General features: G+C 36.4%; 2 protein-coding genes across 3 annotated transcripts in view; both read right to left on the bottom strand.

Moving 5' to 3' along the window:
• Positions 1-1,010: 1,010 nt before the first annotated feature.
• On the bottom strand, positions 1,011-5,078 carry LOC125809731 (serine/threonine-protein kinase AtPK2/AtPK19-like). Its single transcript, XM_049489329.1, has 6 exons — positions 4,018-5,078; positions 2,419-2,501; positions 2,214-2,334; positions 1,901-2,074; positions 1,578-1,685; positions 1,011-1,483 (listed from the first exon to the last, which is right to left on the bottom strand). The coding sequence occupies exons 1-6, from the start codon at positions 4,651-4,653 to the stop codon at positions 1,199-1,201; spliced, it is 1,407 nt and encodes a 468-aa protein (XP_049345286.1). The 5' UTR covers positions 4,654-5,078; the 3' UTR covers positions 1,011-1,198.
• A 1,555-nt stretch (positions 5,079-6,633) lies between these two features.
• LOC125809727 (transportin MOS14) overlaps positions 6,634-18,984 on the bottom strand; it is a 28,419-nt gene continuing 16,068 nt past the window's right edge. Inside the window, exons 12-27 of one of the 2 annotated variants that reach the window (XM_049489323.1) lie at positions 18,876-18,975; positions 18,568-18,649; positions 15,615-15,697; positions 13,978-14,097; positions 13,822-13,873; positions 12,597-12,752; positions 11,041-11,164; positions 10,838-10,919; positions 10,676-10,764; positions 10,520-10,594; positions 10,374-10,428; positions 9,836-9,955; positions 9,659-9,751; positions 9,443-9,588; positions 7,410-7,587; positions 6,634-7,307 (exon numbers count right to left, since the gene is read on the bottom strand). In XM_049489323.1, the coding sequence (XP_049345280.1) occupies positions 7,029-7,307; positions 7,410-7,587; positions 9,443-9,588; positions 9,659-9,751; positions 9,836-9,955; positions 10,374-10,428; positions 10,520-10,594; positions 10,676-10,764; positions 10,838-10,919; positions 11,041-11,164; positions 12,597-12,752; positions 13,822-13,873; positions 13,978-14,097; positions 15,615-15,697; positions 18,568-18,649; positions 18,876-18,975 (1,834 nt within the window). In that variant the 3' untranslated portion in view covers positions 6,634-7,028. Of the gene's footprint in view, positions 7,308-7,409; positions 7,588-8,497; positions 8,756-9,442; positions 9,589-9,658; positions 9,752-9,835; positions 9,956-10,373; positions 10,429-10,519; positions 10,595-10,675; positions 10,765-10,837; positions 10,920-11,040; positions 11,165-12,596; positions 12,753-13,821; positions 13,874-13,977; positions 14,098-15,614; positions 15,698-18,567; positions 18,650-18,875; positions 18,976-18,984 lie in introns of those variants that run through there. The other variant, XM_049489324.1, reaches the window with a different exon arrangement.

The raw sequence follows: 18,984 nt of genomic DNA, 5'->3' as shown, positions 1-18,984 counted from the left end.
CAACTGTTAACAGTTCATTTCCAAGATAAACACCATAGTATAGAAAGGTAGATCTATGGATGCTTATTTTGGCATGTGTTCAGTTCTTCCTTTCAAAAACCTACTTAATGACAGTCTCAGGTTCCAAGGGAAATAATTCACATGGAAGTACAAAAAACTCTTGCAAAGTCTAATACAGAAGTTTGATCAGTTTATATTTGTTTATCTATTCATGTTATAGTTAGTAGTAACCCGAAGAAAGAGAGCAAAAACAAAATGCTGGAGGAGCTTGGTCAAATACAAGTGAGATGTATAGCATTTCTTGAGCTATAATAGCGAAAGCTGGTAATTTGCACATACTGAAATAGTAAGCAGAATCAGCAACGGACAAGGTATGTCCTAACATAGTTCAAAAGAGCACTACATTACTCATAACAAAATTGAATGCAATTTTTCTAGTTGACTCATTTGATGTCGCAATAGTTTCTAGAACTAGTAGTTGAGAATACGCCTTCTTCTACTTTTCTCAACTACTACCGCATAAGATTGTGCAAGCCTGCAAAACAATCAGGCAGACCCTCCCACAGACATCCACAATCAAAGGAAACATACAAGGAGAAAAATCAAAAGCCAATTCATTCCCCTGAAGGATATCTACTCATATACTCCACTAATGCACCAACACTACCCTCAATTTGTTCCTCTATTAAATTGTTGAACCATATGCAGAACTCATTAGCATTTTCTATTCTCTAGAATGCAACAGAGCCCTGGAACTTATTTCAGCTATTTCTCATTAATCATTTAGAGTTCTTGAATACTGAACAACTTTGATTAATTTTCAATACTGATTTGAATTTGAAATATAGGGACTGAATCATCACATGAGTGAAAAGTGTGAACACATTCTTAGATTCTCTTGCAGTACAAAATAATAAAAGAATTTATAATTTCCAGAGAGCATCGAATAGACGAGGTTAAGACGAAACATAGAAGAGCAGGTAAATAAAAGGGCTACACAATCAAAGTCAATTGATTGATTTCACATCTTGTCCATAAAGAAGAATGAGCTTACAACAGTACACAAAAAGAGTTAGAAAGATTTGCTTTTATCATGATACAATCTGATCCATACATGTCTCACGATCCTCTCTCTAACAAAGAATGACTTACAATAGCAAACTAAGAGTTCGAAATTTTGTCAGGATAAAGACTTAAATCAACTAGAGGAGAGCCAAGGATTTGGTGCTACATAAGTGTAACCTTGAAAGTGTTCGCCTGTTGTCGGAGTAGATGCTGGTGAGTCATCCGGTGGCATCGTAGTCCAACATTTGTCGAAATTGGCAGTGCAATCTCTGCCAATTACATCTGGTTTGAACTTAGGCTGTAGTTCTCTAGCATCAAGTTTCTTCCAATTGATTGTGCGGAACCACTTGTGACTTTTGATCTCATCCCCTCCTCTTGGTCCACTGCCTAATCTTTTGGATGGGTCTTTCTGTAGCAACTACGGGAAAAAATTGCAAGTTTTCATTCAGTTGAATTACAATCACTTATCTAAGAAAGTATGGGCAAGCAGTCAATTGATAGTTTGTACATACTCCTTTGAGCAGAGAGTGAGCTTCACCAGTCAGACGTGGTAGAAGTTTCAGTTTCTCGCTGATGATCTTTTCCTGAAGCTTCTTTCTATTTGCATGTGTGAAAGGTGGCTGAAAGAAATGAGAGTCAAAAGTGTTCTAATTTACAAAGGAAAATCTGTCTAGGAATAATGCAATTTATAGTACATTTCACATAAAATAGGCTCCAGAGAATGTCCGTTGAACTGTCTATGCTTGTCACATGCTTTGGCATTACTCAACACTGCATGATTCTAGTGTCCTAATATTACACTGCAAACAAATGTTCCAACCAGTACTTAGATTACCTGACCAGTCAGCATCTCATACAGAAGTACCCCAACACTCCACCAGTCAGCATCTTTATTGTGGCCCTTGGACTGTATAATCTCCGGAGCCATGTATTCCATGGTTCCACACATTGAATTAGATCTGCTTGATTCATCAATCTCTTTTGCCAGTCCAAAATCTGTCAGCATGACCTGGGTGGAAAATGAAATGCTTAAGAAGAGGAATGAATCAACTGCAATGTTCAAAGGAAAAATGCTACGTATTTCTTATTTCTTTTCTTCTTCCATGCATCAATCATGTTCCTGCAGTAGAGTACAGCAAGACTATTACATGTCCATCACCATCCATGAGAATATTTTCAGGTTTGAGATCTCGATGCACGATCCCTCTCTGGTGAAGATGTGAAACAGCAGAAACTATCTCAGCAGCATAAATCCTTGCCTGGTCCTCACTACCCAAAGCACACCCAAGAGCTGAAGTTAGAAGAGCAGAATGCATATCATGACTGGTTAGTCAATAAGAAATACAAAGGTACCTGAAAATCCCTTGTCTGTATAGATGATAGAAAAGATGTCCTCCATTTATAAAATCCAAAATCAAATACAGCTTAGACTTCGTCTGCAGCATATTCCAAAATAAATAACCCAGGAATGATATTGTTAATCAGAAAAAACATATCAGAGGGCAAGAACGCTTGGTCTGAGACTGTAAGGCATATGATTTCGAAAATCAAATCACAGTAGCAAAATCAATGACAATGAGTACACCAAAGAAAGACAAAATCTGTGCTTTAAAAAGACATCGAGAAATATGGGAACTAAATAGAAAAAACCAACAAAAGTTCTAGAAAATCATTAACTTCACTTTGAAATTGTCAAAAATAAAAATAAATCATCTTGGACAATGCCTAGCAAGATTGTTGACACTCTTTCTAGCTGGGAGAAGGCTGATTGGGGTAACGAATAGAAGCTACCGTAGGATCATTCCAGCTTGCATATGGTGCGCTATCTGGAAAGAAAGGAATTCCATTTGAGGCTAGAAGTAGCACTTTACAAAAACAGTGTTTTGCTATTTTCTTTTTGGTGTACAAAGAGCTCCCGTGTAGATGCAGATCAATCCTAAAAGTTTTAGACTCATGTTAGGGTTGAATTTTCTTAGCATCTTTGTTCTCATACTTTAATTTGTAAATGGGTTTTCCAGTACTACCTAAGTACTGGTCTATAATACAAAAGTTACCAGTTCAAAACAAAATATTGTCCAAAAAAATCTTCGCAGAGATTGTTTCCGAAACAAAGACAATTCTGCATCAAAGGCAAAGAATAATGGAAACTAAAAAAAGAAAATCGCAACAGAAAAAGTTAATGAACTTCTCTGAAATTGTCTAAATAAATCTACTAAAATATCCTATCAAATATTCAGCAATCTGACTAGATTCTAGACAAAAAGAACAGAAATTCCACTTGAAATTAATTTCATTAGCATTAATGATGTTAAATAGTACTCCTAGTACTAATAAAGTTCAAAACTTGCTCATGTTGTCCCCGCTCAAAAAAGAAGGAATGAGTGACACCAGAATTCAAACAGATTCCCAAAAGGGTATCCTCTTTCTATGAAAAGCTTTTCCCCACAGAGAGAGGCAAGGAAAAGCTCTCACCTTTTAAGTACTTCTGTAACAGAAGATTAAATGAAAGGACAAATACCATAGTACTAAATTTAGCTTCTGACTTAAAACCAAATAATTCCTAATACAAAAGATTATCTTGTTCTTCTACATGAAAAAGAAAAACAAGTAACATCAATTCAGATTGATAGCTGGAATAACACTTAGCTAAATCCCTTAATGTGGATGCACTATTCTCACCAAGATATCCCTGACTATTTGTGTACAATTTACAAACAACAACAGAACCAGTATAGTCCCACGAGTGGGGTCAGGGGAGGGTGAGTGTAACTAGAGAGGCTATTTCCAATAGACACTCAGCTCAAAGAAAGCAAAAACACAACATTTATGAAGACATAAGCAGTAACAAAAGCAGGATAGTAAGACTATTTATGTATACATTTAAGATAAATACGCCCATTAATCTGAAACTGAATAGACAAAATTAGTATGTCCAGTATAAGCAACTATTACCTGAAATGAGTATCTAAGCTGAACAATAAAAGGGTGCTCAACTTTAGTGAGAATATCCCTCTCAGCTCTCATATAATCCACATGCTTATTCTTGATTACCGTGTCCTTCCTCATCACTTTCATTGCTAATATCCCATCACCCTCACCCTCACCACCATACCCCTTCATCTTCACCTGAAAAACCTTCCCAAAAGAACCTTTTCCAATCATCCTCAAGATCTCAAAATCCCCTGGCCCAAATTTTGTTACAGCTAACCCCTCATCTCCACTAATCTCTTCAACCCCATCAGTACATTCAGTTTGGTGAGTACCTACATGAGTATTAACTTTATCACTATCACTTTCACTCTCAGAATCAACTTCTTGGTGAAAAGGCAGAAGCTTTGAGAGAGTGATCCTTGGAGATGGACCCACAAAAGAGTGGGACCTACTATGAATGATTTGTGGGTCAGTTAGAAAACTGGAAGAAGATGAAGGAGATGAAGAAGAGGTAGGAGCACCAAAAACATCAGAAAAATCAAAGTCTGGATCAGTAGAAGGAGGAGATGATGAAGAAGAGTCAGGGATTTTGAGATGGGTCAGCTTGTTTGCTAACATGGAATGAATAGCCTTCTTCTGCTGAGCTGCAAAGGCCATATTAACAAGAATTCTTGAAACCCCTTTATCAATTGGTCAGCAAAAATAACAAAGATGGCATCTTTACTATTGTTATTTTGTGAATCAAGAATGTGATTTAGGCAAGAAAAGCCAGCTGAGATTGAACTCAGAGCAGGCTGTGAAAGAAAAAGGGCTACATCAGGGATCTGCAGGGACTAATTAATGGAAAAGAAGAAATCAAGAAAGTGAAAGGTTGCAACTTTGAAGGGTGTTTGCTTGGGGGAAGAAGAAGAAGAAGAAGGAAGCCGTGAATTATCAGCAGAGAAGTAATGGGTACAGTGAATTTTGCAAATTACAGATGCATGAATGACCATGAAAGAGAGAGAGAGGCAAATGAAAGTATAGAGAGAGACGGGGCAAGTGGGAAGTGAAATCCAACACGAAAAGGAAATTGTTCTAAACCCAACTTGTGCTGACCAACGCCACTTCCTAATGGAACATGCGGTGTGCAATTCAAATTTAGTCGGAGCTTTAACATAATTTCGTACATTGGGCAATAAACAAAAAAAAAAAACCCAAATTATGTTGATGCGCCTCAATTTGTATTATGTTGAATAGAACACGTATTTAAGTTAAACATCATAAATGCTATCTCAGATCAAATTAAATAACAAAATTTTAAAAAGTAAAAAAAAATATTGATCTTTACAATTTTAAATCAAAGATATATCACATGTATCGATATGTTCTTTAAATCTTATAATTTTAATTATAACATATCAAAAGTTTAAATTAAAAAATTCAAAGTTATCTTTAGTAGTATAATACTCCATCCGTTCTTAATTACTTGTCCATTCTTGAATTGACACATCTATTAAGAAAATAATTATTAACACTATTAATTATGAAGTAGATGAATTAAAAAAACTTAAGATTTTCAAGAAGTTCTATATTTTTCAAAGTAATTAATTGAGGAGATAATAGGTAAAAAAAATATTTGTTCTTTATTGATTTGTCAAAATAGACAAGTAATTAGAAATAACTAAAAAGGAAAAATGAACAAATAATTAGAGACACAGGGACTAATAATTTATTGATATCACGTTTATATTGATACATACATCACGTTTATACTGAACCTGAATAGGTAATTTGCATGCACACATTTTCACTTAATTATGTCAACTGATATATTCTCACTTTAGTTTTAACTACTAAAATATAAAATTATTTGATTTGATATGAAATACTCTACGCACAGTTTCTTAAGATTTTGAGAACTATTCGTAGTACATGTTACTCCTATCTATATTATATAATAATATAATATTATAGATGATTTTGAGTGGAACTCTCAAATCTAAGAGAGGATTTTCAACTTTTTCTTTATTTATTTCAAGACCCACGTAGAAGTTGGAGCAAGCTAAATTATTTATTGTTATTTGTTAGGTAGAGTTCAGACTTCATAGTGTTATTATGATCATTAAAGAAAATGTGCCTCATATGAATATGGAATATGTCCCATAGGATTTGTAAAACATTGGTGCATCACTGAGTAAAAGAAAGAAAGAAACGCATAAAGTTAAATAACTCAACATTCAATTTTGTTGATCTTCTTATAAGATTGGACGCCAACCGATAATATTAAATAATTTAAAATAAAATATATACATAAATACCTAATTTTATGGAGAAACCACATATTCACACGTCCCAATTTTAGTGTATAAATTCACCCCTGGCTCAAAGTATAAGTTTCATATAAAAATCAAACATCTACCTTCTTTTCTCTAGAAAAGTCTCATACCTAATAAAATAAGACAGATTTTTTCAAGTCACAAAGTAAAGTTTATGGAAGTCCATATAGTGACACAATAACCAACGAAAAGCTGGATGAGATATATTTTATAACACCAACACTTGGAGATCTGATAAACCAAGCAGGAAACATCCTCCATAATGTGAAATAAAACAGGTGATAAACAACATGTTTGATTTGCATACCACATTCCTTCACTAAGCATTCATTATCTATTGAACTGAAAGAAACTGCACATTCTATACACAGTTATAAACTGGAAAATCTTACCAAATACAAGAAGCTTATATATTGAACTCCAGGATTAAAACCTCAAAACTGGAAATTCCTCACCCTCGAAAGAAAACCCCCCCAAAACGAAAAAGGACCAAAAGTGAAAAAGCCAAACCAAGGAACTGCATCTGCTTGAGTTCCTCTATCACTTTCCACAAGTAGAAAAAGTAACAACAATACAACACCCTTTTGCTGCATAACTCGTATATATTCTCAAGCCGCACAATGGACAAACGATGAAATAAGGCCTCCAAAGAATCATGAAAAACTACTGCCTGCAGAGAAGGGAGAGGTTAAAAAAGGCCCTTCTGCACCCTCTCCACTATGATACAGCTACTATGTTCAGATCAAGTGGCCTCAAAGCTCCTTGAACTATCTCCTGAACAGTTCGATTACGTCGGCAAACCTCTGAAATCTCGTCAATCGGAACTACCAGACCGTTCATATTTGCTCCAGAGGCTGCATCTGACAAGGCTTGTAAAAATCTAGTCCTTTCCAATTCTGTAACAGCTGTTGATGGAATTAAGGACACACATTCCTTTGCCCACTCAAGAGCTTTCAACCCATACGCCCGGGTCAATGCCAGTAGAGCGTAAGTTACCTACAAAGAAAACAGCTCAGAGTAACTCTTGAATGCAACAAACTAATACTACCTTTCTCTTCACCCATCTGCATTCTATAAAAAATAATGATTTGTACTTACTGTTTCTAGTCGTGAACTAGGAAGGGCTCCAGTTAGACAAGCAACCAAAATTCTGGTGATAGTGGGCCCTCGAGGAATAATTACACTGTCCCTTATGGATAGGCAACTTTCTCCGTTTGTAGAGTTTGCAAGATCGAATATATCAGACACAAAGTTCAATATTGAATTGCAAGCCTCCCTACAATCCAGTCAATAATTCGAAATTTAGAACAATCAAAACATAATAAAATATCATACCAAATAGATAATAAAATTACTAGAGAAGGAGAAATCCAAATCTATAAAGGCCAGAGTTTCCTTGCAGTTCCTGATAGGTTCTCTAGTAATTAGATAGATGAGTGGACAATGATATACTCCCGCCGTTTCAATGTAAGTGCCTTACTTTCGGTTTTAGTCTGTTTCAGAAAGAATAACATTGGTAACTCCTTAATTCCACCATTTTACATGGTTTGTTTTAGACCACAAGATTCAACAGAAATCTTGATACATTACCCACATCTTTAGTTTTAGGCCACAAGATTCAAAAGTCTCCCATATTTTCTTAAACTCCGTGCCCCGTGCCTAATCAAACTAAGACACCTTAAATTGAAACAGAGGGAGTATCAAAAGATGATTCTATGCTTGACAGATTAAAATTCAACTACAAGTGTACTTTTACTAAATATGTTGGGTACTTGGCCTCTGTAATTCAGATTGTAGGCAATGGACTTTGGAAACAAATATAGCGCCATATTGATATGGAACAAACTGCTGCTTATATTGCATTGAGAAATGCAACAAAATATGACAACCAACGCAGTGAATATGTGTTCCTTCAGCATCAGACCAGTTAATGTCTCATCAAGTAGTTCATGCTAATCAAACTGGCCGTGTCCTGTGACTCAGTTCTTGTATCATTCACTCAGGTACTTGATTATAGTTATCTACATGAATCCTTTTCCTCCGCTCTTTTCTGACAGTTATATTTGTCAATGTCACAAAAACCATGGTATTATTGAGACTAACTCATAGGAAAGAAAATCAATTTATGATGAAATAAGATTTTGGTCCCCTTAGTGATCTACTAGGTCAGAGGAGCCTCTTGGTGTTCCAGGGATATATAAAAAGTTGGTAAACTAAACTACCTCACAATGACAGACCTAATATTATCTTTCTAGTTAGGACTACAAATTTCATTCTCTAGTGATACTCATCAGGATGCATGCTTCAGGCTTCAGCATATAAAATAAGCTCCAGATGAAGTACTACTCCACGTGAATCAATCATGACCGGTGCAGATTGGATGGTGACATACTTTGCTGGACGCTATAAGTCTAAGTATAGCATTCTAGTTGGAGCAACTTCTCCTAGGAAAGAAAGAAAGAAAATGTGATTGCAAAATCTAGTGTACAAAGCACCACAACCACAGCAGCTTGGACTCATGCTGCCAAACTACTCGAAGAATTGAAGTTGGTAGAGCTAAGCCAGATGCAACTTGTGTGAAATAATTAAATTGCATTTTATGTTATACCGAAGCCATTACATAATAAGAGGTCAAGCAATTAAAATTTACTGTTGTTTTGTCAGAGAAAAGATACTCTCATGAGAGGCACTATAACAAAAATCATAAAATTAAATGATTGGCTCACACAGATGTCATCAAGTCAGTTACAGTCCCTGCACTAATTACATCTGTAACAGACATGGCATGTATGACATGCAGCCACCAGCTTGAGGTCTGTATCAGATAGTTAAATAAAAGTGTTAAAGTTATAGATGAAATTGATTTTTTGCCTACGAAGGTATATATCTCAACAATTGTATTCAACGCATGAAGAGATAAATTATTGGTGCTGCCAAGATTCAACCATAAGACGTTTGTCCTCACAAATTCTACCAATTTATCTCACATTTCTCACAGTTTTATGTTATTGTCCAGAATACAAACTCTTCATCACTCTAGACGTGTAGAACCAGAGCTTCCTCTTTACATCAAAATAGATGTAAACAGGCCATAATGTTCATGGGGTGAGGAGGAAATGGAGAGAACTTACCTGTGCTGCACGGTGATGCCGATCATGGCACAATCCACCAATGATGGAAACACAGTAGAGGGAAAAAATAGTTGAGGACAGTATCGGATACATCTTGATGCAAGCAAAAAACAATCATCTGCTATATCCGGACGGGAAGTGAAATCCTGTGAACCACACTTCGGAGTTAGCTTACATAACTAGCAATGAAATGCAAAATAAAGCAACAGACTGTACCTGAATCTTTGTAAGAAGACATGCTGTATGGCTAAAGAGAGACTCAATGAGAACTTTCAAGTAATTTGCACAGGATGGATCTGAACCAAATATCTGCGGCAGAAGTTCCAACTGTTGCTTAAAATGGAAACTGCAAATTTGGTTAAAATTTTGCAATGTAAGAAAGAACTCAAATACCTTAATGACTTCACTAGAGAGATAAAGGAAACACGGCTGATGGTGTTGTCCATATAGTCCTTGTATTTCCTCCAGCATCGCCCCAATTGTAACCCCCATGAGCCTCTTAGAAGTTCGTACCTAATGGATGAAATCATCAGAGTTAGGAAAGCTATAATACCATTTGCTCATTGTCGGGCTCGGACTAGAATCTTGATCATCCTTGTCTTCAGAGTTCAGAACAGGCCACTTTAAATAAGCTGTAGGGAATATTATCAATCACAATTTCAAAGAGCAACATAAAAGCTGTTTGAGGTTATACATTAAGGAACATAAGACAGCAAAAATTCACAGAAAGAAGAAAAAATCAGCTACGGATGTAGATGTCAAGAGGCACAAGAATAAAGAAGAGAAGAACACGAAGCATTCAAAGGACTATGAAAAACGCCACATATTTACAGGAGAAGTTGCGTCACTACAACATTTTTCAGGAATAGGCAGCTTGATGAATGATTTCTTGAATCCCTTGGCAGGAGATGGCATAGATAACTGAACTTACAGCATTTTTACAAGCCCGGCAAAGAGACTCCATTGTCCGCATGTCCCAAGCACGACTATGTGAATATCATCAAACACTACCATTAGGGAAGTTTATAATCAAAGAGTTATCCTGAAAGCAATATTTACAGCAAACAGCTTTCTTACACATCAAAAATGGCTTTGAAAATTGGCCAAAGTCTTTGAATTGCATCTGCAACCGCTTCTGGGTGATTTACATATCTGCAAATGGTTTCAGTTCCAAAATTGACAATGCAAATAGAATCAAACAGATGAAAAACGGAACAAGGAAATTGCCTGTACCTGAATATATTTGCAAGTCGGTCAAAATGAACTGTTAATTCCCGAGCGTTTTTTTGCCCCAAAACTTGGGGACCTTGATTGATCATGTCCTGGTAGTTAACTCCAAGTATTTGTAAATTGACACTTAAAAGTCATTCATAAAATTTTAGAAAGGAAACTTACTTGTAATGGAGCAACAGATGGCAGGCATACTGCCTCAAGGGCTTTCTTAGCATGCTCCGAAGGAAGCTCTGTAATAACCATACTGCAAAAAAAAAAAAAAAGACCAGTGTGTTTATTTGGCAGGGTGGGTGGTGAGAGTAAGGATTTAACAAGATAAAGAACTTAACTAACTTAGGGATCAGCTTCTAAGAAATAGATAATACCTTAAAGCTTCAACCAGATGCAATGAATCTTCGGCAGAAACTTTGAAGGGACCTTCCCCAATGACTGCCGTTTGGTAAATTTGAAACAGACCATCTAGTGACCCACAAAGCTTCTTCTTGCAATCTACAATGACAATAAAAAATTTGAAACAAGATTGAACTAAAGAACTATTAACTCTGGCCAGAATGTTAACTCCGAGAAAGAGCAAATTCACCAGGTCATATATCAGATGCACTGAGTAACCAAGATACAATGTCACAAAGTTAAGAAAAGATTAATCCTAAAATTCTATTTGGAAAAGGGCTAAAAATGCCTCTATCCTATGGAAAATGGCTCATCAATAATACCCTTCATCCACCTTTTGGTCTAAAATACCCTCAACCTATTTTTTTTGCTCAAGAATACCCCTAAAACTAACACCTCAAACTTGATGATTTTTACTAGTCTTAAAAAAAGCCACATGGCCATTTTAATTGGCCACTTATATTACTTGATTTAAAAATTAAAGCCACCCATTTTTATAATTCAAACTCGCGCGTAATAATCTGACCCTAATTGCTGTCTGTTGCAAGTTCAAAATACCAATGCCTGCTAGCTGCACAAGAGACACTACTGCATTTTTTGTTTATACCCCTGCTTAAAATGCTCATGTGCAAGGAGATGAGATAACAATTCAGTTCCAAGTTGTTGGATAGCTTGAGCTGGAGATTCAAGAAGGGAAAATAGAGGCTCAATCACCTGGCTAGGAGAGAGATTAGAGTTGCAAGACTTTGTGGCTTCTATAGAATATTTACAAGAGTTGAAAATGGGTGGGAATAAAAATATCGGTGGGTGATTTTAGATTATAAAGAACGGGCCAGATTATTTGGGGCAAGCTTAGATTAACGAAATGGGTGGGATTAAATTTTGAAATAAGTAATATCTGTGGTCAATTAAAATAGGTCACATGGATTTTTTCTAAAATTAGGAAAAACTATCAAGTTTAAGTGTTGGTTTTAGAAGTATTTGAATAAAAAATATAAGTTGCACGGAATGTGCACTTTCGATGCTGCACCCTTTTAGATTCTCCAAAAATACACTACTTTCAGAGAATCCGACATGCTCCCATCGATATTTTTGAAGAGTCCGAACAACATAGGAAAAAATAGATTGGGGGTAAATTTTAGACCAAAAGGTGGATGGATGGTGTTGTTGAGCCATTTTCCCTAGGATAGGGGTATTTTTGGCTCTTTTCCAAATTCTCTTTATGAAATAGCTGCCACAGATAAACTGGACGTGAATTTGAAACAAGAGGTATATCAATATCCACCAACTAGTCTCACAGATATTAATTATATCGTTGACAAAGCCCAACCATGAAGTGACAAAATTTCATCAATTATAAAATATTAGAGATCTCTTGGAACATAAATAAAAGAGAATGATTATTGAAAAATAATCACTTCTTTTACAAAAAGGGTGAAATATCACTCTTTTTGGATAAAAGGCAGAGTTACTACAAGTAACACTAAAAAGAAAATAAATACAAACATGAGAAACCGAACGAAGTATTTACCATTGCATATGTGTCTGAAAGCTAAAGCAGCTGCTGCTGCGGAATCTTCACACATGCTCATGCCTCTCACAAGAATATCAATGAGTGTGGGCAAGTATGAAAATCCATTTGATGCAGCATCAAGCCACTTTGAATAAGCTCCGATTGTTAAGCAGACTGGAAATTAGTAAATTAAAAGTACAAATGAGAACTGTCAAATCAGACTTGAACGATATCTATAACAATATTTGGCAGAAAATGACAGTATACACCAGATTGCCAACAACTGAGACATATAACCCAAAATCACCCAAAGGGGGTGGCCTAGTGGTTGAGAACCTTGAGGTCTCAGGTTCAAAACTCAGCCGAGACACAAAAAACCCTAGGTGATTATTCCCATCTGTCTTAGCCTTGGTGGACAGAGTTGCCTGGTATCTATTGCTGGTGGGAGGTGACAAGTATTCCGTGGAATTAGTCAAGGTGCACGAAAGTTAGCCCGGACGTGTTATAAAAAAAAAAAACTGAGACATATAACCAAAATAGGAACACTCAAAGAAGAGAGGGTGGACAGTGGACACTCTTGGGGAATGTTTGGTTCGTGATATGGGACAGGAAGAAGAGGATAAGGATGACGACATTCATATCTGTCTCCAATGTGGTACTTAAGAGACCGTGATATGGTGTCTACATTACTCCTTATTCTTTATAAACTTGCTTATTGTTGACGAGGTTTATCCATTAAATTACTATCATATGAAAATTTAACTAGAATTCTATACCTAATTACTGGACTAAATATGGGATAAAAGAATTATTCAATCACATCATCTCCTCACTGTATTCTATTCACAGTCCCTTGCCCTTCACAGAAATTCGAAATAAGAGAGACAGAGAGAGAGAGAGTGAGAGAAGGGTGGGGGTGGAAAAGGTAGGAAGGAGAAGGGATGGTGTCTAGGATGGTTATGGAGAGTAAGGAGAGATTGGAAATTGACTTTGGTGCTAATATCAATTAGAATCCAACCACTATTTGGATTGTTAATACCCTCTATACGTTTGTGACTGTTATCTGAAGTGACAAAATAGGTAGGCAAATTAGCCAGGATATCCCAATAGGTAAATATTATTACAATAATCTCAGAGGTTAAAAATAAAATGAACCAATTCCAGATTATTATCTGGCCTAATGCAATCCCCCCAATATCCACAAATCCAATCACCTCTCACTTTGATGGGAACAATTAACTACCTGTCTGAAGTAGCTGGGGTTGATTAGGCAGCTTAGGAAGCAAAGACATAATCTGCAAGTTAAAATAGCAAGGCAACAAAGACGAAAAATCAAATTAACACAATTTCTGAAGTAAAACAAAGTTGAATGGGCTTTATTTTCAATCATCATTCAAACCTGCGGCATTACTTCGGCTTCAATATCAGAAACATAATCTGATATAGCTTTTATACAATACAAGGCAGCCTCTGCAGGACGCCAATCAGAATTCTGATCTTTTCCACAGTGACTGATGGCCTGTAAAAATAAGCAAACGTTAATATCTAAAAAGAAAAACAACTTTACCGCCAAATAGTGTTAACCAAGACCTTTTTAACTGAAAGTCTGAAACTGTTTTTAAGCGAAAAATGTGAATAGTTGATCTAGTATCTGAGACATAATGTTCTAATGTCTTTCACAATTTTCATAAGCAGAAAGCAAGGTCAGGAAGCTCTAGTGAGAGGTTATAAAATAAGCAACACCCAAAATCTCTAAGAACCAAATGAAAACAACAATATCCAACTTTATGTTGTTTAAATCTGCCTTGCTCTACAACTGCTCTATCTTTATTTAGATTACAACAAGTTGAATTGTCCAGAACACAAGGACTTGAACTGTCTTGAAATTTGCGAGAAAAATTGTAAGAAGAAACTTCTTCTCAAAAATTAACACCTAAGTGCATGTACAATGAATCCAAGAGGTTTTTTCTTAGCAGAGATCCGATAACAATTCTAAATGAGCAGAATATGCCCCAGGACTTCAGGCTTTCAGGTTTTACTTGCAGTAAGAACGTTTGATATGTTAAATAATAGAAGATTGCAGCACAATTTTCTTTGATATTATCACAACTTTATGTGGGTGCAATTGGTTTCTTCACTGTTCTAGTGTAAATCGGTTGTCATTTATCCAATTCAAATAGATCAGCTGTGTAGATATTTTGTATTCAGAGTGAAAGAGAGTCGAAATAAATTGTCTTTATACACAAGACTTTGTTTAGAATTGTAAAGATATGACACTTGGGCCTAACTCAACATCAAAAGCTAGCTCATGAGGGGAGGATTGCCCAAATCCATATAAGCAAACCACCAGTCCATTCCCCAACCAATGTGGGATGTAACCCACTCTAACCCCCCCCCCCCCTTCCCCTTCACATCCAGGCCTGACTGGAATGTGGATCGGGAGCCAGAACAGGGACGGACCTAGCGCTGATACCATGTTACAACAAAGGTATTGGAGTAATTTCAATCTATTATCCAAGGAATACAATGATTTAAATTTAAATACAAGTAAAGTAAAGTCTAACTAAGGTAACTAGATATCTAAATTCCAAAAAATCAGCTAGAATATTATATACAACACAAAGAAGCCAAGATGAAACCACCTCTAAGATGGGCCAAATCACAAGCTTTTGGCCAGCAGCTTTACAGTTACCACTACAACTGACTCAACCCTTAGGCAGACATCAACTTGAAGGACTCTCTCAGCTAGCAGAACCACCCTTTAGGTAAAAAAAATGTTTTGTACAAATTCCAGAACATATCAAATAAGTCGGTTTCACTGATGTACCAAAGCTTATTAATGTAGTCAACATGTCCACAACCCCAAAGGGAAAACTTCAAAGTTAAGTGCATTAACCTAGTTTTGACTCTCTCAGAAGTGGTGGGTTAAATTTTTCCGGTCCGTATAATTTTGGTGGCTAACATTAATCAAATGAATTTGATACATTAAGTTGAGAAAGTCAACCATTTCTCCAGGATAACAGTAGTAGTACGCACCTCAACTAGCTTCATATAGAGAATTTTCAAGGTAGGTTCACCTCCTAAAATCAATGCTGCATCAATCAAGACATCTGCAACAGCTGATGCATGGCAGAATCACAGAGTAAGTTAGCATGGTGGAAAATTGGATCTCTTACATTTCTTCTCAACACAATAGCTGATGCGCATTCATGATTGATTTTCCAAAATTTCAAGACAACATAGTAATAAAGAAAGTGCCATCAAGGAAATAACTGATAAGGTACATAGATGGTACAGACTGAGCTAGACACTTTACACAAATCAATGAGCTAAGAGGCTAGCTCTTTGAGAATATGCAATGTCTTTCTTGAGCAAGACAATAAACCAATCAAATATAAGCTTATAAATGCAATCAAACCATTACTGTCCCATATATGAAATGCATTTTTCGTTTTGTAAAGAAAAGAAAGCCAAAATGATGTAAATTGCCAGAGAAATAATTCAAACCAAAAAGTTAGGTGCTACATTAAAACAACAAAGGCATAAAGCGCAACAGAGAAGATTCCGGATAGTGATCACACAAGCAAGGGGGGCACATATAAGATATTTCAATGAAGTACAAGATATTAAGAAAATTGTCTTCACTAGTCCCAAATCTTGATAGCATTGGCAAGAGAGAGGCATCAAGCATAGTCCACTACTATTGTTTCTGCATTTTAATTTTGGTAGTACTTTTTCTTAAGAACAAGGTGATAAGGTCATTGAACATTATTTCCTACATTGGCTTTTTCTATTGTTATCATGAAGAATTAGTTTATAAACTTAATGTTTAGTGCAAGACTTCCCTAGAACTAAAGGTCATCTTTATCAATCCTAAAACCAAGGTTAAAACACAATGTAAATGCACCTAAATTATGTTTGCTAACCACAATACAATAGGGCAACAGGTAATATACAATCTTTCCATTTGGGGCGGAAGGGTCCTCCAGTACATAATAAGCAACTGCCAGAAGCTCCAAAAATTCAACATGACCAACTAAATATAACCTCCAGTTCATGAAGCAAGAGAAAACCAAACCCTTTCATTTTATTTTTTTTGGGATAACTGTGGTGTCTGAATCAACACCTCAACTAATTTCCATGAGATACCTGCCTCTACCCACCAAGGCAATGACAGATAGGAAGAAATCACCTAGTATTTGGTCTCCGCTGGATTTGAACCCGAGACTTCATGGTTTTCAGCCCACTTCATTGACCACTATGCCAAACCCTTGGGTTTCATCTTTTATTTTTTTGGGAGGTGGGGTGGGAAGTGCCAGTGTTATTAAAAGCGAAAAGCGCAAAAAAGCTCTAAGGTCCATGCGGGCTTTAAGCGCAAAGTGCAAATAAAGCGTGGGCTTTAATGAAAAAAGGCGCAAAGGGAGAAAAAAATAAAATGTGTATGTTTAGTCCAAAACTAATAATTATAAACATGAATGACAAATATATGACCAAAGAAATTGAATTTTTTTAATGATAAAGTGAAACATCAATTGTTTAGTGTCACTTCTTCATAAGAGGCTCATTGACAAGGAAAAGTTTGTCTTAGAACTTTGATGACGGCACTGAAGCGCACATAAAGCGAGGCGAAGTGCTTAACACGTTTTGAGCCTCGCTTTAGGGCTTAAGCGCGCTTAAAGCGCGCCTTTGATAACACTGGGAAGTGCATGGTTACACATGCATGTTGCCATGAATAATAATGGATGTTTAATCATAAAATGCGACAACATTAGAAAAAAAAACTTTAAGAAACCAAAATAGTTTTAGGGCAAAAGGCGGATGGGGCAGGGAAATTTCACTTGGTGTGGAGAGAGATTGTCACATCTCCTAAAAAATGGGGAAGACTTGGAATTAAAGGCTTAAAAGTCTTTAATAAAGCTTTATCAGGCAAATTGGTTTGGAGGTTCGTAATAGAGGTACAAGCATTGTGGAGGTGGTGATAGTTGAAAACTATGGGATTATGGAAGGCGTTAGAGAACTAGGGATATCATTTCTCCTTACGGGTGTGGTATGTGGATGAATATCATGAAGGGATGGATTATTTTTGGCAAATATCTCATTCAAGGTCAAAGACAAAAGGATAGTAAAGTTTTGTGGGCAAAGCAGGTGTGGCAGCATATTACGAAAGGATGAAATACAGAGATTGTACAGAATATCTTGCTAAAGAGACTTGACAATTCAGAAAGTTAGGGAGACACATGGTGGAGAGACATTTTGGAACTTGAGATTTAGAAGGGAATACCAATATTGGGAAGTGTTGAGTTTCAAAGATTGTTAGCCTTACTACATAGGCAAGTCAATCTGGTTGATAACCCCAATGCTTAGCAGTGGGGCTTGGGGAATAATAGAGTGTTCTCTATGAAGTTTTTTAATGAGAAACTTTTGATAAGGGATTTTTTCCATGAATGTAGTATGGTTTCCAAAGGTACTGAGGAAGGTGTGCTTTTCCACTTGGTTAGCCGCTAGAGGGGTAATTTTGACAGCAGAAAATCTTAGAAGGTGAAAATGTGAATCATCTTCTCCTACATATTGCGGGCTTACCATGAGGTTATGGTGGGATATGTATAGGTGGGTTGGCACTCCATGGGCAAAGGATAAAAACTGTGAAAGACTTGTTGGGAGAAGGAAGAGAAGACGAAGTGCTTGGAACATAGTTCCACGTGCGTTATCGTGAATTGTTTGGAGAGAGCTATAGGAGAGCTTTTGAAGGAGTAGAGTTGAGTTTCTCTCCATTGAGGAGTACCGTTCCCCTATATTCTTTTGGTGCACACAGAAAGTTCGTTGTTGTATAGACAATTGGGTGGAGTTTGTAGAGTCATATCTCCTTGTAGATTCTTTATCTTTTCGTGTACACGTCATATACAGCCAGTTTGGCCTTGTTTATGAATGAAAATATATTTACTTGATAAAAAAAAATGAGTTAAGGGCAAGATCTATAGAATAATGGTACCATATCTTGTCTGCTTAAAATCTCTCTGGTCCTCCATGGAGATATCAAAGTAATCCGGAGGATATTGGACTCTGAAAGTAACCTGAAAGAGAAAATACAAACATAAACGTAAAAGTGGAAAAGAATGGGCAAACAATCTTTTTTGACAATGAGAATGGTCAAACAATCTATGTGATTATAAACTAAGGGTATCACGTCCAGGAAGAAATTACATTAGTTTTTGTCTCCTGAAATAATTTAAGATCAATATGAAGCCATGCACGATAAGTAAAAACCAAACTGCCTGCTCCTAATTCCAGAGCACTCACCAAGGAGACAAGTGATTCATATGATGAACGGAAAACCTGCAATCTACGAGTTTTCTCTGCCTCAATGGAAGTTTCATTGCCGCAAGCTAGATATGACTCCCTGAATAAG

This window comes from Solanum verrucosum, unplaced genomic scaffold (genome assembly GCF_900185275.1).
Source record: "Solanum verrucosum unplaced genomic scaffold, falcon-dt-bn FXZP01000121.1, whole genome shotgun sequence".
NCBI classification, from domain to species: Eukaryota; Viridiplantae; Streptophyta; class Magnoliopsida; order Solanales; family Solanaceae; genus Solanum; species Solanum verrucosum.
The sequence above is the reverse complement of the archived record's forward strand: the minus strand, read 5'-3'. Positions and strand labels throughout refer to the sequence as shown.